We start from the raw sequence: 27,091 nt of genomic DNA, 5'->3' as shown, positions 1-27,091 counted from the left end.
CTTCTGACAATATTAGTAACCTTATGGCACTCAATGTAAAGAAAATGAGAAATTAAACCTACAGGGGCTTCCTTTTATTAGGTCAATGGGAAAAAGCAGACCACCTGCTCTTTCATCAAATAAATGTGATCTCTAGCTGATTCGTGTCTTAGAAGACACTTAGAAGACCTAATGGATATGGAAAAGAAGCAGTTATTTTTATCCTTGAAAGAGGTTATCTAATGGCAGGATTCACCCTTTAAATGGATAATTACATCGATAGCTCTGCAGTTATAACTGGCTTCTTTGGCTTCTCCAGAGACACCTGAGGTGTCCTGAGGATAGAGACTTCTTGTTCTTAGTAAAGGGACTACCCAGAGCATTCAGTGGAGTCAGTCCCTAGGATCATAGAACAAAGGGCAGGGGGGTTCTCTTTTATCCCTTCTCTCTTGCCTGTGTGGTAGGTATAAGTGGCCCTCAAGCATTGCCCAGCTTCACTTATGGTCAAGATTGACAAGTGTTCTGGAAACTCATGAGTTTTAGATGAAACAATGCTGTGGGCCAGCAGAGAAGCAAGGCTTGGCGCCAGCCAAATTGTGTAGAAAACAAATTAAAATGCTTTATTTCATGAGGTTTTATCTCTTCTGGTTTTGTATTATATTGAGAATCTGATAAAAAGACTTAAGAATCTAGTACAAAGAAATTTCAGTCTGTCCAGAATCTGGGACAGATTGAAATGAGTCAAGGGAGGTAAAGTGAAATGAACAAGGTCACACAGTATTTAAGATACAGTGCTTTCCAAGATGATGGTGGTAAAACTGTGACAGTATTTAAGATATAATGCTTTCTAAGATGCAGTGGTAAAACAAAGTGTTGCTTTTGAAAAGTGAAAAGATAAATAATTCCTACATCCCAAGACTTGGTATTATACTAAATATAACATTTAAATATTTTTTCTTTTAAAATAGCAAACGGATGTTTCAGAAGACAGCGATGATGATGTGGATGAAGATGAGGTTTTTGGTTTCATCAGCCTTTTAAATTTAACTGAAAGAAAGGTTGGTTTCACTGGGTGGCATCTGAATGGGTATTTCTTAGGCCAGAACCACTTTTATTTAATGCATGGTGAAAATGCCTTATGTCAGACAGTGATACTAACTATAGGGATAAGTGCTCTTGTGAAATCTTACTGTAATCCTTTTTCGATAAGAAGGTGGTGGTGTTGGGTCTGTACCCAGTTAAAGGTGTTCGCTCCCTGTGCTTTAGGGAATCATCTGGCTTTGCAGTCCTGATGTTAGTACTGATGCAGGAGCTGTTTGTGCTGTGTGTCTGCAGCTGTTATCTTTGCTACTTGTGTAGTGGGGATATTTTCAGGCTTTGCTGCCTCCATGTTGAGGGCACTTATTAACATTTTATTTTGTTTTGATTCATCTCTTTTTATTGACTCTCTCATGAGTTGTAATAAAAAGTAAACCAGCTGCTTACCTTCCTTAGAATAAGATTCAGGCTACACTTAATCTTTAATTTTGAAATAAACTTTCCAGTTACTTCCATCTATCTTTATGAGATGGACTAGAATTGCCATTCCAGTGTGTCTGCATGTTAATTGATGACTCTCTTACCACTGATCATGGGATGGTAAATAACCAGCGTATTTGCTTTTGAGAAACGCTTAAGCAGTCAACACTGAAGACATACAAGACGTTAAGGCTATGGCAGGAGACTGCCGTTAGCTGTAAGATGAAAAGTGATAGCTCTTACTTTCAGGTTTTCTCCTGTATGTGATGGCTTGTAATAGGAAACAAGCTTTCTCTTTGCTTTCTAGGGTACCCAGTGTGCCGAACAAATTCAAGAGTTGATTCTCAGCTTCTGTGAGAAGAATTGTGAAAAGAGCATGGTTGAACAGCTGGACAAGTTTTTAAATGACACCACCAAGCCTGTGGGCCTTCTCCTAAGTGAAAGATTCATTAATATCCCTCCACAGATCGCTCTGCCCATGTACCAGCAGCTTCAGTAAGAGACTTGGGAAAATGTCTTTGAACAGTAATTTTTTTTCAGATAGATTCATGAATGTCATTTAAGTAGAATATGCAGGTATAGAAAGAGTTCTTTCCTTGGTTTAAGCGGGTTTAGCGTGAGGGAAGTGGAAGAAACATCCTGTGAAGTGCATACATTATTAACAACTGGCTTTTTGAAGAGTTTGTGACAATCTTGAAATTTAAACTTAAGATTTAAGTGGTATATAAGTAGATAATTTCATAATAGACTTTTCATCTCCATTTGATTGAAGTTTTCACCTTCACAGATAGCTTTCTGCAACACGAATAAAATAATGAACAATTACAATAATAACAAAACTGGTAAAGTTTCCAAATTCTGTGGGTATGTTTCATAACTAATGAAACCATAGTCCTGATACTATGGCTAGCTTTTCAGAGTTTTTGTTCTATTTTTTAATCCAGGAGTTTTAAGTTTACAAAAATATTTCAAATGTAGCTGTGAAGTCTAGCAAACTGAGTGCACTAAGAATTGTATTGCCTGTGCTTTGCAATAGAGGACAAAATATAGGCAGACTCTCTTATTTATTTCTATCTATTAAAAAAATTTTTTTTTTTTCTGCAGAGACAGGGTCTTGCTACATTGCCCAGGCTGGTCTTGAACTCCTAGGCTACAGCGATCTTCCCGCCTTGGCCTTCCAGTATTGGGATTACAGGTGTCAGTCACAGTGCTTGGCCTAGACAGAGGTCATAGCACTTGCGTTGTGGTTTTCCTTTAAATAGCTGTAGGAATGCAACTCTACTCTGGAAACCTCTAGGTTTGCTGTTTTTCCCTAGGGATTCGGTGCTTATCTCCTGCTCCCTGCTCTCTCAGCTGCAGTTCAGATTGTGCTTCTGGTGCTTTAAGTGGTTTTTCTTTTTTTTTTGATCAGCTGGAGCTCACATTTATTTGGTTTTATAGGAGGGTGATTTGCTTTCTCCTAGTCCTGTTAAAGCTGAAATGAGCCAAGCACAGTGGTGCACGCCTGTAGTCCTAGCTACTCAGGAGGCTGAGGCAGGAGGAATGCTTGAGGCCAGGAGTTCCAAGCCTCAGTAGACTATGATTGTGCCTATGAATAGCCACTGCACTCCAGCCTGGGCAAAATTGCAAGACCTTGTATCTTTTAAAAAAAAAAAAAAAAAAAAAAAAAAAAAAGGCCAGGTATGGTGGCTCATGCCTGTAATCCCAACACTTTGGGAGGCTAAGCCTGGCAGATCACTTGAGGCTAGGAGTTTGAGACCAGCCTGGCCAACATGGCGAAACCCCAATTCTACTAAAAATACACACACAAAAAAATTAGTCAGGTATGGTGGTGCAGGCCTGTAATCCCAGCTACTCGGGAGGCTTAGGCACGAAAATCATGTGAACCTGGGAGGTGGAGGTTGCAGTGAGCCGAGACTGCGCCATTGTACTCTACAGCCTGGGCAACAGAGTGAGATTTTGTCTCCAAACGAAAAAAAAAAAAAGCTGAAGAGGAGGGTTGTTCTGAGTTTCTTCCCTTGTTCAAGGGCATTCCGATGCACAGGGCTATGCTTAATTTTCAGAAAGAAGCAGCATTAAGGCTTTGTGGCCATTTCATTGCTAGAATTTCGGGTATGTGTTTATGCAGTTTCTACAGTATGTCAGAAATTAGTTCCAGACTCTAGCAGTTGACTGTAGTAGTAGTCACAGGCTGTAGTGACATTGGTTGTGGCTATATACCTTTGTGTGTTTCAGTTAAATGTTCATAGATTTAAAAAATTCAAAAATTCAGATTCGCATATATTTTTAAGTTCTGCACAGGCAGAGCAGTGATACATTTAGTGAATTTGAGACTCATCTGATCTGTTAGTTGCTATATATCCACAAATCAGCATAATCTGAGAGATATACTATTATAAAAAGTAGTACATAATCAATCTAAAATGCAACTGATTATGTAAATAAAAATCATTGCTGTAGACTTAAGTGTTCAGATTGAATGCCTACGTCACAGCAGAACCCACCGAAGATGCCTCACCTGGTTTTCTCTGTGCTCTGGTTTGTTGATGTATTTCACTTGACCCAGCAGGTAAACAAATGCTGTGTGTGCCTTGTAGGAAAGAACTGGCGGAGGCACACAGAACCAATAAGCCATGTGGGAAGTGCTACTTTTACCTTCTGATTAGTAAGACATTTGTGGAAGCAGGAAAAAACAATTCCAAAAAGAAACTTAGCAACAAAAAGAAAGCTGCGTTAATGTTTGCAAATGCAGAGGAAGAATTTTTCTATGAGGTAAGACTATCCTGCTTATCTATTTGTTTAGATGTAAATAAGGATTTTCTTAAATGATTTATCAAGATCTATTGTTCTCCCACTTTATGTCCAAGTCTTTCAAGTGTGGCCACTGTTTTTCTGTTTCCCCATAGGACCTAGCAGCTAACATAGTGCCAGGTGCGTAGTAGGTACTCAAGAGGCTAGGCACTAGCCTCCTTGCCTGCACTGTGGTTATGAGCGTGAGGAGGAGGAGGAGAAAAGCGATTAACCTGCTAAGAATGATTAGGCATTTATAATACGCTTCCTGTGAAATCTTTCCTTCTGAAACCATGCGGAGAGGTAGACATTAGCCTGGGGTTTATGGTTGTGGACTTTAAGTTATAGGGAGATGAGGGAAATTACCTGAGATCACACAGCTGGTCAGTGTGGAAGCTGGGGCACCCCTGCTACTCTGTGTCCTTAGTCGTGGATGTCATCCCGCTGGTGGGATTTCTCCAGCATTTTTTTCCTATAAAGGTAGCTTGTACTGTGATGGGCAGCCATATACCAGAGAATATTCTTTCTCACCCTCTCTTCCTCTGAAAAATCTTGAAGTGGGCCAGGCATGGTGCCGCACACCTGTAATCCCAGCACCTTGGGAAGCTAAGGCGGGCGGATCACCTGAGGCCAGGAATTCAAGACCAGCCTGGCCAACATGGAGAAACCCCATCTCTACTACAAAAAAAGTTAGCCGGGCATGGTGGCAGATGCCTGTAATCCCAGCTACTCGGGAGGCTAAGGCAGGAGAATTGCTTGAACCTGGGAGGCAGAGGCTGCAGTGAGCCGAGATCGCGTCACTGCACTCCAGCCTGAGCAACAAGAGTGAAACTCTGTCAAAAAAAAAAAAATCTTGAAGTGTATTTCTGAGGGGAACTATTTTCCTGAATTGGATGATATCACATCACTTTTAAGACCTCTACAGAAGACTAAAGCACTACAAATTTAGCTGTGCCCTTCTTTTCCAGGAAGTAAATCGTAAACGTAATTTTTAAAAAACATGCTTTAGCACCTCAGGTCGACCATTTGCGGGGAGTATGTATGGGTGTTTTAAGATGGCGGGGTATGCAGATTTACTCTGTCTTCACACAAAAGCCTGATGCTAAGGAAGCAGCTGAGAAAAGAGTATTTGAAGACCAGTTCTAGTTAATTATCAAATTTTATGAGTCTTAATTTCACTTACGTATCACAAGATTATTTTGACAATTAAATGAAAATATCACTTAGCTGCTTGCTCATCTCTTAGAAGTTGCACGCCTCTATCCCTGTTCCTCATGTGGGTTTAAAATCTACTTGGTTTGTGTTTTATAACTTCTGCCTGAATGTCCATTTGAACTTTTAAAATTCTGAGTTTTGCTTTTTTTAGCTCTCATTCTTATTTAAGCATATGCCAAACATACTATTCTTTGCCGTAGATTAAATGGGTTTTGTCTTTGGGTTGTCCCGATTTTTAATTCATGGTTACTTATTTGGTTTAGAAGGCAATTCTGAAGTTCAACTACTCAGTGCAGGAGGAGAGCGACACTTGTCTGGGAGGCAAATGGTCTTTTGATGACGTACCAATGACGCCCTTGCGAACTGTGATGTTAATTCCAGGCGACAAGATGAACGAAATCATGGATAAACTGAAAGAATATCTATCTATTTAACCCATTTCCAGTGGACAGTGATGGGCCTGTTTTTGTAATATTACCAGAAAACTCAGTGGAGATTTACTGAAAAACTCATGACTTTATTCAGATTAAGGTCCTCCACAAAAAGTAGGGTTCTGTCCCATGTGTCTGTGACACATTTACAAAATATCAGTTTTTAAAATTTTGGTCAAATTATGAGTGGTTGATTTAAAAACTTTTCCAAGAAGAAGAAAAACATGGAGTAGTAATTTAAAGAACTCAATAAAAACTTCTATTTTTTATTTTAAAATAATATACACAGTGTTATTTTCTTCAAGACTGTCCTGTGGGTGTGAGATCCATCTTCGCGTCACATGCCTGCCATCCCCAGCAGCTCAGCCACCCAGCTAACTTTGGGACCCTACTGCACCTTGCGTTTGCTGGGGAGTCACTGTAGAGTGCATCTCTGTTCAGCAGTTTCAGGGCATGTCTCACACATTTTCTGTTCCTTATTCACTGTTGACATAGGGGACAGGTGATCCATTACTTGCTGTAGAATATCCTTACTTTCACTAGGAGGCAGATTACTGAAATAGTATTGTGGTACCAGTTGCATAAATCTGTTTGTTTAAAACAAAAAGATTAGATTTTGAGTGGGGAAGGTGGTGAGAGACACCAAACATTATGTCTGGGCACTTCCCATCCCTGGAGCATCTACCTGCAGAACCAGTGTTTAATTTGAACTCCTCAGTATCTCAGTCCAACTTTGTAAAATAAATACTTTCTGGTTTTCATGCAGCCAATGCTGTTGTATTTCTAGAATAAGTTGGCCTCTCTAGTGTTACGCCACACAGTGGAAGTGCTGTCTACCACTAACCTTTAGTGGAAACTAGTATTTCCTCTAAGACCCAACACCATATGAGAGGCACCGATCATGTATGCTTAGGAGAGCTTTGGGTAGGGGTATCTTTGCTTCTTTCTCATTTTAACTAGTACCACTCCACATCCAGCTGCGTAAGCCAGACACCTATGAGTCACTCTTGGTTGCTGCCTTGAACACTACTTGCCGGAATAGTAGTGGAAACTTCAAAATGGATCCAGACTCTAGTGGCTTCTCAAAGACTAGCAGAGTAGTCACACTCTCGCCACTGCCTCTCCTTTCCATTCATGTGGCAGCCACAGTTCTTTTTTCTTTTTAGACAGAGTCTTGGTCTGTCTCCCAGGCTGGTGTGCAGTGGTGTGACAATAGCTCACTGCAGCCTTGACCTGGGCTCAAGCGATCCTCTGCCACAGACTCTCAAGTAGCTGGCACTACAGGCGCATGCCACCATGCCCAGCTAATTTTTTTCTTTTGTAGAGATGGGGTCTTGCTATGTTGCCAGGGCTGGTCTTGAACTCTTGGGCTCAAGCCATCCTCCTGCCTTGGCCTCCCAAGGTGCCTGGCCAGCTACAGTGATCCTTAAAACTATATTGAGAAGATGCTACTCTTGCTTAAAATGCTCCAATTGCTGTGTACTGCACTTGGATAAAATGTAAACTATGTGGCTCACAAAGCCTTACACCTTCTGGTGGTGCCTGCCTCTCTCTTCAGCCTCCCCTCCTTCCTCTTCCCCGACAACTCCAACTGCAGTGGCTCTTGAAAGATGGCTGAGCTCATTCCTCTCAAGGTCAATGCACCTGCAAACAGTGCATTTCTCTAGCATTCTGTTCCTCTTAAAGACACATGGTCTTTGTTTTTATTTCTACACTCTTTTCTCTGCTGTAATCTCCTAAAGGCAAGGACATTTCTTAGGTATCCACAGAGGCCTGCCCTTAGTAGGTACTCTCAACATAAATTAAGATTGCATCAGTATAAACTTTAGAACTAAGAATAAAAGCCAAATTTGTCATTTACTCCTACAGGTATGAAATAAAACAAAAAATACAACCCTTTCTTCCCCATTAAACGTACAGTTCAGGAGAGATTTCTGAGGTAATCCTGATGTAGTTGTTCTCAGAAATGCTGAATTGATGGAAGAGGACCCACTCTGGCATCTTCTTGGTGACTGAGTAACCAGATAGGGGATGCAGCTGAGCAACCTGCTTATGTGTCAGCATTAAGTAGTTACCTGATCCATCAACATCCCGAGCAATCTGAAAGGCAGAGTTTTAAAGAAAAAAGATTTTGTATTAATACGGAGATCATTATACAAAAATGTTTGTTGAAGAAAATACCAAAGTATTTCATACGGGATAGTTAAAACTAAAATTTGCCACTCATGTTTCCTATTTTCACATGTAGAAAATAAGCCATAAGCATGTTTTGCCTAAAACTTTGAGACAGTGATGTTAACTAACTCGAGCAACAGCAGGGCACTGTGCTAAAACGGTGCAGCTGTGAGGTTAATGTTTTGGCCATGAGATGAAACGTAGCATACTACCCGCCATACTATGGGCGACATACACTCCAATGCCAAGTGCTTTACACTTGGTGTTTAGCACACAATGACCCTGTGATGTAGGAACCTTACTTTACAGATGAGGAAATCCATACTGAAATGTCATTTTTCTCCATTAAGACTACATATTCTGCCTTGGCCCTTTATTCCCTTGAGGGGAAGGATATTTAAGTATCAAATCTTTAATAATAACATGGATTTTTGTTTTACTTAATGTCGAAATCATCATCCTAAGTGAGCGATTGTTGGCAGCATGTCCTGGGTATGTGCAATTCAGGGGAGCCTATGCCGAGGCAACCCCACCCCCTCTCACCTGCATAAAGTAACCAGACAGAAGAGCTTTCTTTATGTTTAGACAGTTTTCCTTGGAGCCAAAAGCAGGTTCTGCATAGGGAAGCTCAATTCGCTTGATAATTTCTAAGAGTTCAGCTCGGATAACATCTGCCATTCTGAGTGCTGAACAGTTGAGAAAGTAATCATGACACCACTTTTCAACACAGTCTAGGAGGGAAAGAACACAAGGCTATTTAGAAATGATTTGTCAGAAGCTCTAAAGAGCCCAGGCCAGGCAGTTGCCATCTTTAAGCCCTGTGCTCTCCTCTCCTACAAAGGAGGCCACACAGGTGAGTGGCAGGAAGGCAGCAAGGACAAGGATTTCTGGTGGCTGCGAGGTCGGCTGTCAGGGCACTACCAGGAAGGGAGACGGTGCCACTGACAGCACCTATGCCACCTGCTGGGGTTCTGTGATCCCAGCCAACTGGAAACTTCCTAGTGGTGACTGAAGATGTATTTCACTAACCTGTGGCTCATAAAGGCCAGAGAGGATTTTGTAAGATCTATATTTTGTCTCTATGCATACAGCAAGGATGTATGTGGCCCCATTTAATCAAACTAGGCAGAAAAAAGCCCACAGTATAAATTCCTCTGATCTATGGAAATATCTCATATTTTATTGAATGATAAGAAAAGGATTACTACCAGGTTGATTTGGGAATTAATTATGTTACAGTTAAGCTCATCTACCCTAGCTGTAACTTTTATATTAAAATTCAGGCATGTGGGTGAGTCTGAAGTTAGTCTTTCTGGCCAGCTGTAATTACTTAAGATGGACCTGGGAATGTACATGGCCATGGCACCGCAGGCAGAAGACCCTCATTTACCCCGTCCTGTCCACTCGTGCCACTCGGAGCAATGAGAGCACGTACTTACTGTCACCCATTCAGCATGCCCTCAAAAGATGCCACCAAATTCCCGTGTACCTTCTGGCTCCACTGACAACTTTTTCTGTTCAGCTTTGAAACAGTAACTCCCTGTTCTTTATACAATTCTACTGTCTTTCAAATTGTTGTCATATTTTTCACACTACACATATTTTCACACCATCTTTCAGAGCAAAGGAAGTAAAAGATACATCACGGAAAATTTCAGGGAGGGACTTCACTGGCTGCCCTTCATGGGTGACTCCAGCCTCTGCCACACTGCTTTGCCCTGTTTGTCCTCTTGTCTCAGAATAGCAGCTTCCAGTTGACTTCTGAGTACCTTCCTGTGACAGGTAATCTACCCACTGCCCTTCAGGCATACACAGGACTTTGTGGCTGTGCTTTGACACGCGCCATTTTGTTCTCTGGACACCCTCTGCTGTCCTCTGCCAAGCTCCATCAGCAACTCTGCAGCCTTCCCTCAGCACCCCAGCCTATTCTGCACCAGTATCTGGAGCTCTGCAACCTCTCTGCGTGCATGTGGTGAATGTGCCAGGATATGGAAGGTGCACAGCACAACTCTGACACAGTGGGCATGTAGAGGTGGCTGTTCCTTGTCTTCCTCCGCAGACCATGTATGAGTCTGTGTCCCCGTCACCATGCCCCAAGCAAGCTTGCTCTGAAGGCTGGCTGAGTGGAGTGCTGGAGCTCTGGCAGTACAGGCCCACCGTGGTGGCACACCAGAGCTCCGCGGGAGCAGGGGGAGTGAGCGTCTCCCACTCTGCAGACGCCTGTGGGTGCGTTTAGGGTCATAAGTGCCATTGCATTCAAGGGGCCAACAGGGCTAAAGAAGAAGAAGGTTTGATGAATAACTAATAAGGACTCAGACTTATCTGGGGAAAGGAAGGTGGAATTAATAGGTAATTTCTGAGCATTCACTTACACTCACTGGTAGAATTCAGAGTTGTGTCTTGGTAGGCCTTGTAGATGCTGATGAGGGTAAAGTGATCTCCTTCGGGATGTAAAAATGTCTTCCAACAAGTCAAGGCAGCCTCTTCAGCTCCATGTGGCACATGTGAAAAGCAATTTGGAGCTTTAAAATGAAAAATGTCACATGGTTAGCAATAATGAAGACATTTTATCTTAGCCTAACTTGCAGAGGGGAGGGGTCACAACTGTTAGTGGCATGGCTCCTGTCTTGGTTCTCTGAATAAATATGTTATTCTTGTTTACTTAGAAATCCGAGAAATTTAGAGTGAGTCATCCTAATTCTCCCTCTCCTTTTGTGTGTGTGTGTTTGCTTTTCTAAGGTCAATTGAATATGGTTAATACCCTGCTTTATTCCAGCAGGAGCAGGGAAAACCTGAGGTGCTCGGAGATCCAGACACAAGAAGAGGATTGGAACCCGTTCCGATACAGCACAATGGTTGGTCTGTTCCCCCAGTATTAGAATAAATTAAAACATACAAGCCAGGATGAATGAAGCCAATAGGAAATAAAAAAACAAGCACACATCATTATTTGGGGAAAAACACCTCTAGTGACACATTTCCTTCATCTGCACTGATTACTTCAGTAAAAGAAACCTAGTATGTTTTCATACATCTGATGTATAAATTTGCTGAACTTTGAGTTAGTTTTCTTATATTAAGATAATTTTTCATATTAAGAAAAATTTCTTTTTCTAACCGATTAAAATACCTCACTATCATTTCAAAAGGTTAAATGAATTGATCACCATCTCTGCTATTTTATCCTCAAAATATAATTTCAAATGGATCCCATTTAAATCTATACCTAGTGCAGATTTGCAAAAAAAGAAAAGGAATAGTGATTAAAGAGTACCTGTTACCATGGCAGCAATTGTTAGCACTTCATCTACACAGTCAAATTCACAGGACGCTAAGATAGACTTTGAGAGTTGTGGATCAAGAGGAAACTCTGACATGATGATTCCAAATTCAGAAAGATTTCCATCATTATCCAGTGCTGCCAGATAATCTAAGTCTTCCAATGCCTGCATCAAACTTTCTGGTGCTAGGAAAGGAAAAAATAATAATTTAAGAGTCTCATATGGCCAAGATGGAGAAACAGGTACTGGATTTTCCCTCCTGCATGAAACAAGCAAATAATGGACAAAATATTTGAAACAATGGTTTGCAAGACACCAAATACCAGGCAGTGAAGGATAGTTATTCCTGAGACGGCAAACTCAGGAGGGGAGCCCTGTGATTGTCCAGCTCATGCTCTGAAGAGGGTCCCAGCTGCAGTGTGCATGCGGCGGGGGGCACCCAGGTGGAGCTTGCCAGCCTCCCTGCAGTAGGAAAACAATGCCAGGCATCCAGGGAGACTAACATGGCCGGAACTCGCGGTCACAGTACCAGAGAGAGACATACAAATAAGTCATGGGCCAGAGGGAGCTCCCTCAACTAGGCAGCAGAGCCCCACTGATCAGCGCATGTGTGTAAAGAACCACCTCAGGCCAGAGAAAGCCATGTGAGAGGATTAGAGGGAACAGGGGTGCTGACACAGGACCTAGGGTAGGGCCTATTCCCACCAGCCAAGCTGGAAAACCTCATGATTTGTGAGGCACTGGGTAGAAAACACAAGGGAGAAATCCTAGATGGGCACTGCCACCTGACACATCTATACAACAGGACCTGAAAGGATTTACTGCATTCCAGGACAAAGCTCAAAAATACTTCTGGGACTCCAAAAAATACTCAGTGCCCAAGAAGGTAAAATGTACAAGGTTTAGCATCCAGTAGAGAAGCATGAAAAGCAGGAAAATACATTGCATAATACAGAGAAAAATTAATCACAACTGACCTGGAACTCAGATGCTAGAAATAGTAGACAAAGATGTTATTTCCCAGTGCAAATAAAGAAATAAAGATAGCAAGCTGATTCTCTCCATCTCTTTATTTCTCTTTTAAGTTTATGTAACATCGATAATGATGTGGTATTATATATGCTCAATCTCTACCAAAGTTTTTAAAAATCCATTTATTTAAAGAAATATATTCTCTTTGTGGAATAAGGCTATATATCGGTTGGTGCAAAAATAATCGCGGTTTTTGCCATTACTTTCAATGGCAAAAACCGCGATTACTTTTGCACCAACCTAATATTTATTAAATAAATACATGTGTTTTTTCCACCCTTCTGGTTCCTGGTATAGCAATAAAGGTCACACAATGAAGCAAATTCCATAATAGGAAGCTGCACCCCCAAACTGCAGGATTTATGAGCCACTAGGTTGTTTTTCTCTTAGTTCCAGTAAGTGCAAAGTGGGCTGGAGCTGAAGACTCTGGGGACCTAAGAGGCGCTCGAACCTGTCTGCTCCTGGGAGTTCAAAGTAACAAATAGTAAAAACTTACTTACAAGCTGTCTAAACTTTGATCATTAAGCTATATGTCTAAATTTCAGGCAAACTGAGTAGCTCAAAAACCTCACTTTGGGAGGCCGAGGCGGGTGGATCATGAGGTCAGGAGATCGAAACCATCCTGGCTAACACCGTGAAACCGCGTCTCAACTAAAAAAATACAAAACATTAGCTGGGCGTGGTGGCGGGCACCTGTGGTCCCAGCTACTCGGGAGGCTGAGGCAGGAGAATGGCGTGAACCCAGTGAGCTGAGATCGCGCCACTGCACTCCAGCCTGGGCAACAGAGCGAGACTCCGTCTCAAAAACAAAACAAAACAAAACAAAACAAAAAACAAAACCTACTCACAAACTTCGATTTGATAAAATTCCTCCATTCCTCTCAGGACAACTGGAAGGTATTAGAAACTACTACTGTGGTCTGGGAAATGACTCAGAGAAGCTGCGATGCAGCCCACCACACTTCCAGTCCTGTGGGAGGACAGCTGAGCAAGCACCAGTATAACTTCAGCCTGACACACCCACCGCAGGCAAAAGATCTGCTACTGGGAGTGAGGGGCAGTGCCAGACCATTCAAGGGAAATCTGCAGGGAACCCAGACATCCGCTGGACGACTGCAGCAAGGCTTTCATCCTTACCTTGGGACAAATATGTTGAATTTCCCTATTATTTCTGAATGTTTTCCCATCAAGATTTAAAACTGAGCAGAAGCTTATGACTTCCCAGAGATATTCCTGTCCTGCCTGGATCCTGACATACAGCACTACTGTCTTACTTGTTCATTCTTGGGGACCTCTGGACTAACCATGACCTTGAGAAGTCACAATCATGGGAAATAAACAGATGGGCTATTCAGAAAAAAAGTTCAAGAGTTCTATCAGTGAGGCATGACATGAAAAGTAACAGCCGATCTGCTGGAGAAAGTACAAGAAGCAGCATCAGAAATAAGCATCTTAAACAGAGCAGGAAGGGGCTGGAGTACAAACTTAATTACTGAAAGCCTTTCAGAAACCAGTTTCTATAAATCAGCAAAGCTGCTGCATTTTAAGTTACAGGATCTTTGGTAATTGTCCGTTTAAGCATCTGGCTTGACAGCCAGGCTCTGTCCCCAAAGGGCACCTACTATTCACTTTTACACCCTGGAGTTGAGTTGGCCACACACACAGTTAGTAACAGAAATGACTTCATGATTCTGCTTCTGGTCCTAACAACAGAAAAGGAGAGGATGTTCTTGGGGTTTTATTATATTAGAAAGAATGAGTTAATGAATGCAGATTACAGAGGTGAAGGAACATTAATAAATAACTAAATAGGATTTGCTAATATTATATTCTGCATTTTAAGATATCTCCCAGTATGGCCCATAAACTTGTTTTAGCTAAAAAGCAGAAGAGTTTAGATGGGGGTTCTTTAGGGCAGTGCTGCTTAAGTATAATCCATAGTAAGTAACGCTAACAAATGGAATAGAAGTGTTTTAGTGTCAGGCCTCTTCGTTTTGGCAGTGCAAAATCAGACTGCTTTATTCTGAAGGCAATTTCGAGATGAACCAAACATCATTTTTATTAAGCTCGCTTGCCAACAGCAGCTGCACTCCCTGTAGAATAGCTCACTGCAAGGTCACACTCCTCCTCCACTACCATCACTCAAAATAATGTGAAGGGCTATCATTACAGTATTTCTTCACTGTTCTGTGTGTCTGTTTTCCGTGGAACCCCAAACGCCAAGCTCCAGTATGTGCCTGCATTTTCCTTCCTTGGCATCAGTAGAAAACCTAGTTACAAAGAAAGGTCATTAAACTGCAACCAGCAGAGGAGGAGCCGATGCAGCACTAACTCCGAGCCCAGCACAGGCCAAGTGGAGTCCAAGGCCATGGCAGTTCCAGAGCTGACAGCCCCACACAGCATGTTTCCTGTGTTCTTATAATGTACGCCAGCTTTGGAGACGTCAGATGGTAGGAAGCCTCGGCTGGCTCCCAAACCCTCACAGGAAGTCTGTCTACTCAGGTGCTCAGGAGGCTTCCTCCAGCCAGCTCTCCTTTGTTATAACAATCTTTGGCCTACTTTCTGCCTAACCTGGCAAAAATGGCTCAGAAACACTGAATTTCCTCTCAAGGTAGCTGGCATTATGCAAATGTATGCCAACATATTTATATGTACTTTCCACAGGTAAAAGTTTTAGTTGGCAATGATTCCTGGGAATATGCCTAGGAGAGACAGCATCATGCCTTCTCTTGTCTAAAGTGGACATGTATTTCCATGAGAATAGGGCAGGGGGTCTCCTGGTAACCAGTCCCCAAAGCCAGGGCCATTCCCTCTCCTTCCACCACACTCCTTAACCCCCTTTCTTCCCAATAAGGGCAGAGAAGTAAGGCTGGATTTGAGTCATTAGAGTTGGAAAGGATATTAGAGATAGAGCAGCCTCCATGGTAAACTGAAGAAAAGCATTTTCAACTCCCTGCCCATGGTTGGGAGCCAAGATCCTTGTGTCCAGCCTTGCCCTGGGCAGGGCTCTCAGGTAATGGCAGTGTCCCCACTGCCCTCCCCGTGCCACCCACACCGTGAGGCAGGTGGAGGCCAGCTCCTCTGAGCTTTGCTGTGCCCAAAGACCTCTCATACGCCAGCTCTGCTCCTGCCCGTGACATGGAAGGAAACACATGCAGACCTTTGACAGCCACAGGCTCCTCCCGATCCTCTCGACTCTCCCTGCATGTCACATTACTCCTACCGCCCAGGCCTCAGAAAGGACTAAGTGGGGAAGAAAGAAACCGAGTTTGTCTCCCACACGTGACTGCCTTTGCTCATGTTCTTGGGAAGACTACAGGCCTTCTAGAGGGCACCCGCCTAGTCAGTGTTCCTCAAGCATAAGGGCATTGGGAAAGTCCTGCCACTTCACAAATTACCAATGGTCCCCACTCCCAGTAACTGTTTTTACAGCCAGGAAGCTGGCCCCAGGTTTTTGTAGTGGTGACTAGCTGAAGACTCTCCCCACCCTCATACCATTAGAGAGAACTATCTTTAAACAAGAGTTGGCATTGTAGTTAGATGGTATGGAACTGGCAGTCCCAGAACAACCTAGAAAAAAACAGGAAAAAAATGCATGGGTTTTAAAATGACCATACAATGGGTGTTTTCCATATGAGCAGTTAAAGGACTTTATGTTTGGTGTTGGTTCATGATTTCCTTATAAGGGTGAGGCTCAAATTATTATTTGCTCTCAGTCTATTTTGAGTATCTTGTGCTATTGGCACTGGCAAGGCTCTGGGGCAGGCACACATCTGGGACAGCCTCACTCTTGGCCCTTCTGGTGTGGACGGTCTCATTTATATGTGGAGATGCACATGTAAATCAAGAATCCTGCTCTACTGGAAGTGCACTTTTACCTCCAAATTGTCCCCTTTTATGGGAACTATACCTTCACTTCCATACTTCTAGGAGCAGGATTTTGTGCCATGTGACACCACCACATTATCACCACTAACCCCAGTCACAGGGGACTGCTTCTCAAATGGAATCAATGGCTCCCTTTCTTGGGAGTTTTCGCCTTTAGACCAAGGGAGTTTCCAGGAGCTGACATAGTAAATCATAAAGCTTAGGGCAGAGAGCAGCTAAGACTCTGCCCAGTTCCTAACGGGCCATGAACTGGTACCCATTATGGCCTGGGGGTTGGGGACCCCTGCATTAATGTATATACACATTTACATAAATGGACAGATAGAGAGAAATGCGATTATCACTTAGGAGGGCTGAAGGAGCAAATGAAGTTTCTGTTTCTGATTTATTTTAGAGTTGGGACTTGGGCATTGTGTAAAAGAGTCCACAGGGGGAGAAACTGAAGAATGAAGAGATGGTGTAGACCCTAAGACTCTACGATGTCTAGGGCCTCTGGGGAATAGCATTAAGAGTTGGTTCTGAAGAGGACAAGGAGGAAAGCCTTCTGCTTCACTTAATTTCACAGGGATGTGTTCACAAAACCTGGCATTTGCCTAACTCCTACTCCTTTACACTGTACATGGCAATTTTGCATAAACATCTCATTTGTACCTCTAAATAACACCAGGATACAAGAGGGCAGACACTCTACCCTAAATTTACAGATGAGAAAAAGACAAGTGACTTGCCAAAGCCACATGGCCACCCAGCTGTTTTGTCGTATGTAATAAGTGAGGCTTTGAACTTGGGCCTTCCGCCTGCAGTGTTGAAACTGGTACGTGGCATGCTTTGCCAGCACAGCTGACTCTGGACTCCCAAGTCCAGTGCTCCTGCTGTTATCTACCATGGCCCTTCCTGGCTGCGGCCATCTCAGAGGCAATCTGGTGATGTTTCCTAATACCTGAGGGTCATTATCTGCTTCTTACACCCATTAAAACTGTTCTTTCTAGGACGCTCTGCAGCTCAGGGCCCATGTGGTGCAGACTCAGGTAGGAGTCACTCACATGGTGATCATTATGTTATAGTGTTTACTATACACCAGTCACTTTTCTAAGGGGCATGCATGTGTTAACTAATTTATCTTAATAACTCTGTGAACCAATTGCTTTGATTATCCTCATATTCAGATAAATGAAGTGAAGCAATGAGAGTCCCAATTTGCTGAATAATACCCCACTAGTGACTGATGGGGCCAGGCTTGGAGCCCTGGCAGCCTGGCCCAAGAGCCTGCACCTTTTGGTATAGTCCCCTCAATATGGGGACCATCTACCCCAGTTTGCCCAGGGTGGTATCTGTTTCCACCTTTAATCATTAACAGCATTCATGCCCCTGTCCTGTGAGGTTCACCGGGAGATGGTCCATTTGTCTGAATTCATCACAAAATAAACAGGTTCCATTAAGTTAAACTGCTGTTTTGTTTTGTTTTGTTAGTAGGGACGGGTCATTCCTAAGCCACAGCCATCTTTCTGCCTGGACTGTTGCACTCAAAAACATATCAGCTTAAATGATAAGCCATATAGTTAGCAGGCCCACAAGAGCCTAAAGGGCTTCAGGAGCCAAAAGTACTTCCATTCTGGGCCCTTTAAAACCTCTCCCAGATTTTGCTTTCATTTTCTGTAACATTATTTACTTTATTGTTTCCAGGATCCTCACACACTGGCCCTGGAAAGTTGTTTTGGCATGTTTGTCTTTCTTTTTCACATTTGTCTTTCTTTCCCTCATCTGAGTATAGTAGTAACTTTTGTGTAGCCTTTAAACAGATACTAGTCTAACCTTCATTAACTTAAAAACCTAGGTAGGCTGTGGCCTCCTGGCAGTCAGTGCTAGAATATTTGCTCGACTCTCTGGGCTGTTTGGGCAGTGCCAGTCCTGCCTGCAGGTGTCAGGCGCTGCGGCAGAGCTATGGGTAGGGCCATATGTGAGGGCCATCGGCAGCCTGCTTCCTCCCATTCTCCTCTTAGTACATGTAAATGTTATATATAGTATAGTAAATGTTACTATAACATTTAAAGATCATTTTGTAAGTTCCAAAGCCAAATCTTGAGTTTCCAAGTGATTTACAAACAAGCGCATATACTTCTCTAGTATTCTTACAAACTGGGCTTTTAGTGTGGTAAATCCTATTCCAGAAGGTCTTGACGAATTGGTTTAGGAATCCTCTGGTGAAAGATCTGCACCATCACAGATGACACCATTGTAGAATCTTTTTTTTTCTTTTGAACCAGGGCCTTGCTCTGTTGCCGTCTGAAGTACAGCAGCACGATCATAGCTCACTGCAACCTTGAACCCTGAACTCAGGTGATCCTCCTGACTCAGCTTCCCAAGTAGCTAGGACTACAGGCGTATAACACCACACCTGGCTCATTAAAAAAAAAAAATTTTTTTGTAGAGATGGGGTCTCATTATATTGCCCAGGTTGGTCTTGAGTTCCTGGCCCTCAAGCAGTCCTCCCACCTCAGCCTCCCAAAGTGTCAGGATTACAGGTGTGAGCCACCATGCCCAGCCCTGCAGAATCTTTAATTCCTCTTTTCGCCGGCACTATCCCTGGCCTCTGCAGCTTTGACTTTCTTTTCTTTCCTTTTCTTTTCTTTTTTTTTTTGAGATAAAGTTTTGCTCTTGTTGCCCAGGCTGGAGTGCAGTGGCACAATCTCAGCTCACCGCAACCTCCACCTCCTGAGTTCAAGTGATTCTCCTGCCTCAGCCTCCCAAGTAGCTGGGATTACAGGCATGCGCCACCATGCCTGGCTAATTTTGTTTTTAGTAGGGACGAATTTTCAACATGTTGGTCAGGCTGGTCTTGAACTCCTGACCTCAGGTGATCCACCTACCCTCGGCCTCCCAAAATGCTGGGATTCGAGGCATGAGCCACTGCGCCCAGCAGCTTTATTTTCTTCCTACATTTTCCCCTGTTTTCATGAGGCATTGCTTTATCGAACACGCCATGCCTGTTTGTGTTTGGGTTCACTTTTCTTTTCATAATCCAAAGAATCACAGATCATACCAGTCATGTGGCCACTACTACAATGAGTTCTGCCTCCGAATGCAAAGATGACATCTGCTGTAGTCTGGTCCCTTTGGGCTAGTTTTTCTCCAAATTCCTATCTAGGTACCACTGCCTTCCCAGGGTAACAGCAGTCTCAGGCCATCTGTTTCCACTGAAGTGGTCAGCTGGTCCTGAGGCCTCCCACCCCAATAGACAGTGAGTGTGTCATTCAGGATGGAGGTCAATTGTTAGGCAGCCAAGGAAGAAAAAGAAAACTGATTTTTAAAAAAGAGGTCCAGATCAGGGGAATTCAGTTAACAGCCTGTAGCCTAGTTATGCCAAATTCATTTTCACATGGTTCATGCATCCTGAAAAGGGTAACAAGTTTGCTGGATTTGCGTATTTCAATTATAAGTTGAATTAAATGCAGCAGCTGCAAGCATCTTTTTCTTTTTTTGCTTCCAAAACAATGAATCAGAGTTAATCCACAGTTATATTTTCCCCAAGCACAGCAGAAAAGTTATGTGTGTATTGTCGGGAGACAAAAATAAATTGTTACCCTAACCCTTTTGTCCCCCAGTTATCAGCTTTAAGCCTCATGGAATGAGCAGCACCAAGGGTGACCATGGAGAGAACACAGTGATATAGTCTGCTTTTAAAAATCCTTGACATCACCAAGCCTGCCTCTTCTTCTCCCTGCATTTCTAGTTCACCAAACATCTACTAACCTGAGGAAGAAGATGCCTAGAAATCAACAGGTGGTGATTCCTGGGCATATGAGACGAACAGTGGGACTGGAAGAGCAATTTTCAAAAATGAAACCTATCTTGTTGGGGCTTAGGACACACCACCTCAAAATATGACTGAAGGAGACTAGAATATGCCACCCCAAAATATACTTCTCTGGCGTATTTTGAGCTGGTTATTCTGAGAAACTGCAGACATAGGAGTAGCTCTGAAAAGTTGTCACTTAGTAAAAGAAATCTACATCTACAAAGGAAATCTACATTAGTCTAAGTGTGGTGGCTTGCACCTATGGTCCCAGCTATTTGGGAAGCTGTGGTGGGAGGATCACTTGAGCCTGGGAGGTGGAGGTTGCAGTGAGCTATGATCATGCCACTGTACTCCAGTCTGTGACAGAGCAAGACCCTGTCTCAAAAAAAAAAAAAAAAAAGAAAAAAGGAAAATCCAAGCTGCTGAGAATTCTTCTTTCTGCTGATACTTAACGCTTCCATACTCCACATTCCCCCACTCCTTAAGCCCAGTACCCCTGTGCTCCAGTGTCCAACAGCAGACACATTTCTAGTGTCAGAACAGATATTTCCTAGAGGTTTGTGGGGTTTTAAAAATTATCTTCAGAGAATGTTTACCTCTAGCGGGAAAATGCTTCAGTCCAAACCAACGCCCTCTCCATACTTGTGTGTACTGCTGAGCATCATGTGAACTTAGGACAGGGAATGGGCAGGAGGAGAGAAGGTGAATCTCAGCCCACATGCCTGGCTGACACGGGAGCATAAGGCTACCTGGTCTGTTCATGAAGTCACAGTGGCCTAGGCCCGCAATGTCTATCCTCTTCATAAAAAGCACCATGCTTGTTAGGTTGGCTTCCTGCATTTCTGCTGGCTTAAGTGGCGTCATGTCTTTGGAGGCAAATTCTTCAGTGTATAGGCAGAAAAATTTTCCTAAAAGACACGAAGAAAAATGGCTTTAATATTTGTGGGTTGCCTGCATACAAGAATTGACAACATTTAGTATTTGTGTCCACAGCACTACCTGAAGAAGATGAGCCAAGAATCTGCTTGCGTATCTCTGCCTGGCTTTGGCTGATGGGCTGCATGACAAGCGAGTTTGCTCTTATTCTCGGGTTGTACACCTTTAAATGGAAAGACAGCATCATTAGCGTCAGATAAGTCATGATTTAGTAGGCTCACTGATCCTGAAGAGAATATGCTGTTTGCAGAACTTTACTCCATGAAATGCACCGCTACAGACTCATTTTCTTGGTACAATATTTATTATTGTTTCACTTGCCTTGAGATGGAAACTGCAAGTGCTTTGATAAATGGATTTAAAGGTCGTCTGCTTTCATTGTGGCTTCAATAACTATGGGACCTCTGTGTCACTGCCAAAATACTAGCACTGTCACTTCTCAAAGCACTGTACTAGTGAATGATAACATATCTTCATATGCCACACAGAGAAAGGGTTCTTACTTGATAGTGCCATGTTTCTTTATAGTTTTGTTCAAATCAATCAGGATCTTGGTGGTCTCACCTTTACAATACATACTGAGAGTTCCGGTCATAACAGCTAATACAGAAACTGCATATGGCACTAACAATGATTTTCCTTACAGGTGGTTCACGGGGGCAAGTGACAGCCCTGGTTTCTCTGAAGGCTGGACTAATTCAATCAAGATCAACTCTAAGTGATTTCCAGGGAACCTTCATGACTGTTGGAATTGCTCTGTCATAATAAGGCAGGGATATTTAGAAGGCTCATAGTCTCCTGGAGGGATAAAACATCTCAGCACCTAGTAATGGTAAATTAGTCAATATTTTTTAGTTTCCTTTCAGATATCAAATGCTATGATTTTCTGAGGTCTTAGTGTCAGAGTTTGAAATACCTTGTTTTCCTTTTTTTTCTAATTTTTATTTAAAAGTAATACAGAATATTTTGTAATTAGGATGAAAATTTTATCATGTCAATTATAAGCCAAAAATTGCTAAAATAAAGTCAGTATACTTGAAACAATTTCTAGTAAGTTCTCTGGGGTAAGATACTAATTACTTTGATAAAGGGGCCATCAAAATATCCAGTAAAATGTTCATAAGAAAAGATTAGTTTAAGAGTCAAACAATTTGCTTTGCTAGTACCTTAGCTAAAGAAAAAATACCATTAAAGATAACTATCACCTTTATGCTCTAGTAGTTGAGTCTTTCCTCAAAAGTTTCTCCTTTGGCAGCTCAGTCAATTTAATTCATTTCCAAACTTCCAACATGCTAATGAAAGACAGTAATACGTGATCAAGACTTTTGTTACTGGCTGCAATAATTCTTCTTTGCACTCATGACCAAATTCAAAGAATCCCCAGGTCACACAGTTCATCCTCACTTCCTGATCAGTAAAATGGTAGGAAACTGAGAAACTGGTGCTTGACAATTATTAGCAGTCTGTTTAACCTACTCAATAATAATTACCTTTCTTCTTTCCACACCTACATCGATAACAAATTTGACTGAGTTACTCCAGATCAAAGACTCTCCAGAGCTAGTAGTTAGCACCACTCTTCTCTGATAAACTTGGCATTTTTTTTCTGTTTCATCGAGTGGCTTGAACAATGAACATTTCTCTTTTGGATACAAAGGAACCACCACCAGTTCTCCAAGATCTGGGTTTAGGTTAGATCCTTGGTAGACAATTTCATAGACTTTCTCAATATCCTAAAGGAAAAAAAAAAAAAAAAAAAAAAAACCCTTGAAAATAAAATACAATGCAGACTTCACTATGAAAAAAATGTCTGAATTACATAAAATTTTAGGCAATACTACATAACAGATACAGAGAAAGAAATGCTTGTGTTGCTGCCTACATGTATCTTTAAATAAGGAAAGATGCACCTAAATGAGAAAACATCTTTTGGGAAGTTAAATAGAATTTATATTGTTTTCCCATTTAATTTCGTTAGATTTCACTAGAAATCTAAGTAAAAAAGATGACTTCCCACAACTGCCATAGTTTTTCCAGCTCAATTCCGTTCTCCAGGTCTCTAGCTTATGTCTCTTTCCTTTCCATACCCTTTGTAGAATGGGATTGAATTAACTCAAGGGTTTTGTAGGAAGACAGAGCCATCTAGAAGAATAGCAAGGTATCACAGGTCGCTGAGAACTAGGTGAGCTGTGCTTGTTTCCTGATCTGCTAAGCGGCTCCCAGGAAGCTGGGCAGAGGCCACTCCATGGGGTCCCACATCAGCTGGTACATAGGTACAGTCCCTTGCTTGCACTTCCCTTTTCCACATATTTACTTGGGGCAGATTTTTTTTACCAAGCAAACAGCATGGCTGTTGATCCTAACGAGTGAAAACTTGCCAATTGGAATAATGAGAACAAAATGATTTCTCCATTCTTATAATTCTGATTACTTCACTTTACCCCTCATATTAAGGAAGGATTGTTTAGAAACTAAAAGGAAAGCCAGGTGTGGTGGCTCATGCCTGTAATCCCAGCACTTTGGGAGGCTGAGTTGGGCGGATCATTAAGTCAAGATATCAAGACCATCCTGGCCAAGATGGTGAAACCCCGTCTCTACTAAAAATACAAAAATTAGCTGGATGTGGTGGCATGCGCCTGTAGTCCCAGCTACTCGGGAGGCTGAGGCAGAAGAATCACTTGAACCCGGGAGACGGATGCTGCATCATGCCGAGATCGTGCCACTGCACTCCAGCCTGGCGACAGAACGAGACTCTGTCTCAAAAATAAATAAATACATCAAAAAAGAAATTAAAAGGAAAAGGATGAGTACTTGAGCTAAGCTGCATCCCCTGAACCTGGCTGCTGGTTGGCCTTAGGAGGACATGCATTCATTCCTCCCAGATGAGTCCATCAAGCAAGCTTCTCGTTGGTGCAACTTAACAGCTAACTTGGATTTGGAAAAGGAGATTTGATTCCAGTAGCCCATTCATGAGCAATTTCCCATCAAAATAAACTTTTTTTTTTGAGATGGAGTCTCGCTCTGTTGCCCAGGCTGGTGTGTAGAGGCATGATCTCGGCTCACTGCAAACTCCGCCTCCCAGGTTCATGCCATTCTCCTTTCTCAGCCTCCCTAGTAGCTGGGACTACAGGCGCCTGCCACCATGCCCCGCTAATCTTTTTTGTATTTTTAGTAGAGACGGGATTTCACCATGTTAGCCAGATGGTCTCGATCTCCTGACTTCGTGATCCGCCTGCCTCGGCCTCCCAAAGTCCTGGGATTACAGGTGTGAGCCACCGTGCCTGGCCCAAGATAAACTTTTTATTGCATTGAAATATTTACTTTTATTCTCTTAGAATATGTGAAAAAATAATTATGGCCACTAATTCTTTATTTGGTTCTGGTTGCTAAAACTTTTTAGTCGTAGGTGAATTCTTCGAGTAATGCTGCTTCTAATGCTCTCTCACTGAGCTATTTCGGCTGCCTTGTAAGTGGGTTCTAATGTTGAATTTTATTTCAAATGGCAATAAAAAAGAATTTTTAAAATCTTCAGAAGGGAAAAAGCAGAGCAAAATAGAAATAGATATATAGTTTAGGCTCCTCAAGCACAGCTGATACAGGGCTTTAAGGCCATAATCTGCAGAATCTGGGGCAGAAAAGCTTTAAAAAATATGGACCTGGTACTTCAGACATTTTGTTTATCCATTTTCTTGATTCTTACTCAATGTATGTGGTTTATTTACCTATGCATAACTTTCCTATAACTACCTGCACAGTTATGGGGAACAGCAACAGCCACTGAAGGATGATACCTAGCAGACATCTAGCTCGCCAAAAATGAAAGAAGATCCGCAACTGCATAGAACATTTCCCAGGAAAACCTCCAACCTAAAAACACCTTTGTGATAGTTTGTTACTGCACAATAATCTGGCTGCATATTATCGTAAATCTCAATGTATGTTTTCTATTTCATATTTTGTTTTCCGGTTAAAAGACAGCTAGGTGATAGGAAACAATACGCTAAACATTCAGGGCTCTAAGTCTCAAGTAAGTACCAAGACACAGGGCAGCCTGTGAATTACAGAGATTAATTCACAGCAGGTGTGGTGCTAAGCAAGTGGTTGGAGAAAATGTGACACACCTAATGTAAATGCATTGCTGTTTCACCAAAATGAGAATATTTCTGTAATTTAAAATATATTCCTTAATATAAAAAATGATAGGGCTGGGTGCAGTGGCTCATGCCTATAATCCCAAGACTGGGAGGCCAAGACAGGAGAAGTGCTTGAGGCCAGGAGTTCAAGACCAGCCTGGGCAACATAGTGAGACCCCCCCTTGTCTCTACCAAAAAAAAAAAAAAAAAACAGAAAAACTAGCTGGGCATACCGGCACACACCTGTAATCCCAGCTACTTGGGAGGCTGAGGAGATAGATGGCTTGAGCCCAGGAGTTCGAGGTTACACTGAGTCAAGATCACACCACTGCACTCCAGCCTAGGCAACACAGTGAGGTCCTGTCTCTAAATAAATAAATACAAATTTTAAATGACAATTAGTACATTTGTATTAGACTGGTTGAGTTTGTTTTCATATGATATTTAAGTGTGATGGTAGGTTTTAAAGCTTTATATAGAAATCAAGAAAGCATCAAATAGCATGGGGGGGAATGATCAATAGCTTGTTAGCACCGATTTCAGAGAAAGACAAATCTTTCCAAGAGACAAATCCCAGCCCATAAGAGATGAATATCTTAATGATGGATCCTGACAAAAGTAATGGAAAAGAAAAGTCCATCAGGATACTGAATAGTGTTCTGCTTGTCAGGCAGATGGGGTAAGGAAAACCAGGTAACACCTGTGGAATCCAAGGCTGAAGCAGGAGAAAAAAACCTGGTGCCCAGGTAAAGTCTGCTGAAGCCAGCACAATGTCAGTGGCTGGCTTGCTGCCCCACCACCCACAGGGGAGGTCAGTTGCTGAGCCCCTGGACAATGAGGAGCTCACCTTTAGAGGGTCCAGTGCTCTGCCTTGGTCACAGAGGCTCAGAATTACAAAATCCTCTGGTATTTCATGGCACTCTCACTTTAACACTGCAAAACTGATGGTTTCTTAATAGGAATGCCTTTCCAGCCTGCCTTCAGGGGAGATTACGTATCTTTCCAAGTCCTGTGGCATTTACAGTTTCTACTACCAGCCTGGATAATGATGCATCTTTTAAAGTTGACAGTTCAAAAGTCACTCTACTATTAATTATAGTTTATATTAAACTTGTAAGAATCATGTACCCTAAGACCATCTGCACCTTAGTTCTGTTATGAGCTTTATTTTCCAAGATCCAAAATCCATTTCCAAATCCATTTTGGAATTTTTGCTTACCCTGACTTGAAGGATTACACCCATCCTATCAGTCTTAATTGCACTTTTTTTTTCTTGCAGAAATGTATGTCCTGTTTTTTTTTTTTTAATTTTTCATTTTTTTTTTTTCTAGAGGCAGGGTCTTGCTCTGTCACACAGGCTGGAGTGCAGTGATGCAATTATAGCTCACTGCAGCCGCAAACTCCTTAGTTCAAGCAATCCTCCTGTCTCAGCTTCCTGAGTAGCTGGGACTACAGGCCTGAGCCTGTAATTTTTAAATTTTTAAATTTTTTTGTTGAGATAGGGCCCTGCTATGTTGTCAAGGCTGGTCTCAACCTCCTGGCCTCACATGATCCTCCCACCTCAGCCTCCCAAAGTGCTGCGATTACAGGCATGAACCACAGTGCCCGGCCTACGTCCTGTTTTTCACCTGGCAATTCTGACTCTCAAATATATTAGATTTGCTATTCTTCCCTTCCTTAGGCTTTATCTGGTTATACTGAGAAGCTCTAATTGTTCTCATAAATCCTATGTCTCCGTATTTTATTATTTTTCTCAGGACTTTCTTGAATATCTTGAATCATGCAGGATGAGGAGATGATAACAGAATAAATCACTGTAATAGGCAGATTTGCTATTCAAGAGAATGCATATCATCTACATGCAAAAAAAAATGATAAATATGCAGTTACACTGAGGTTCTAGAAACAGATAAAATT

At 42.3% G+C, this 27,091-nt stretch overlaps 2 protein-coding genes across 7 annotated transcripts in view; one reads left to right on the top strand and one right to left on the bottom strand.

Annotated features, from left to right (window-relative positions):
• The window catches only part of BCCIP (BRCA2 and CDKN1A interacting protein), a 28,773-nt gene extending 6,410 nt beyond the window's left edge, over positions 1-22,363 (top strand). Inside the window, exons 4-8 of one of the 4 annotated variants that reach the window (XM_009215607.4) lie at positions 948-1,037; positions 1,805-1,992; positions 4,095-4,269; positions 10,885-10,963; positions 21,688-22,363. In XM_009215607.4, coding sequence (XP_009213871.1) covers positions 948-1,037; positions 1,805-1,992; positions 4,095-4,269; positions 10,885-10,963; positions 21,688-21,806 — 651 coding nt within the window. In that variant the 3' untranslated portion in view covers positions 21,807-22,363. Of the gene's footprint in view, positions 1-947; positions 1,038-1,804; positions 1,993-4,094; positions 4,270-5,765; positions 6,216-10,884; positions 11,155-21,687 lie in introns of those variants that run through there. The other 3 variants (XM_003904399.5, XM_009215609.4, XM_003904398.5) reach the window with 3 other exon arrangements.
• DHX32 (DEAH-box helicase 32 (putative)) overlaps positions 5,999-27,091 on the bottom strand; it is a 63,494-nt gene continuing 42,401 nt past the window's right edge. For all 3 annotated transcript variants that reach the window (XM_021944079.2, XM_021944077.2, XM_031652577.1), the window contains 8 exons: positions 22,532-22,774; positions 21,105-21,204; positions 20,855-21,013; positions 11,383-11,574; positions 10,481-10,630; positions 8,652-8,839; positions 7,852-8,033; positions 5,999-6,520 (listed from right to left, as the gene is read on the bottom strand). In XM_021944079.2, the coding sequence (XP_021799771.1) occupies positions 6,349-6,520; positions 7,852-8,033; positions 8,652-8,839; positions 10,481-10,630; positions 11,383-11,574; positions 20,855-21,013; positions 21,105-21,204; positions 22,532-22,774 (1,386 nt within the window). In that variant the 3' untranslated portion in view covers positions 5,999-6,348. The remainder of the gene's footprint in view (positions 6,521-7,851; positions 8,034-8,651; positions 8,840-10,480; positions 10,631-11,382; positions 11,575-20,854; positions 21,014-21,104; positions 21,205-22,531; positions 22,775-27,091) is intronic.

Source organism: Papio anubis, chromosome 11 (assembly GCF_008728515.1).
Source record: "Papio anubis isolate 15944 chromosome 11, Panubis1.0, whole genome shotgun sequence".
NCBI classification, from domain to species: domain Eukaryota; kingdom Metazoa; phylum Chordata; class Mammalia; order Primates; family Cercopithecidae; genus Papio; species Papio anubis.
This window is presented reverse-complemented; position numbering and strand designations above follow the sequence as displayed.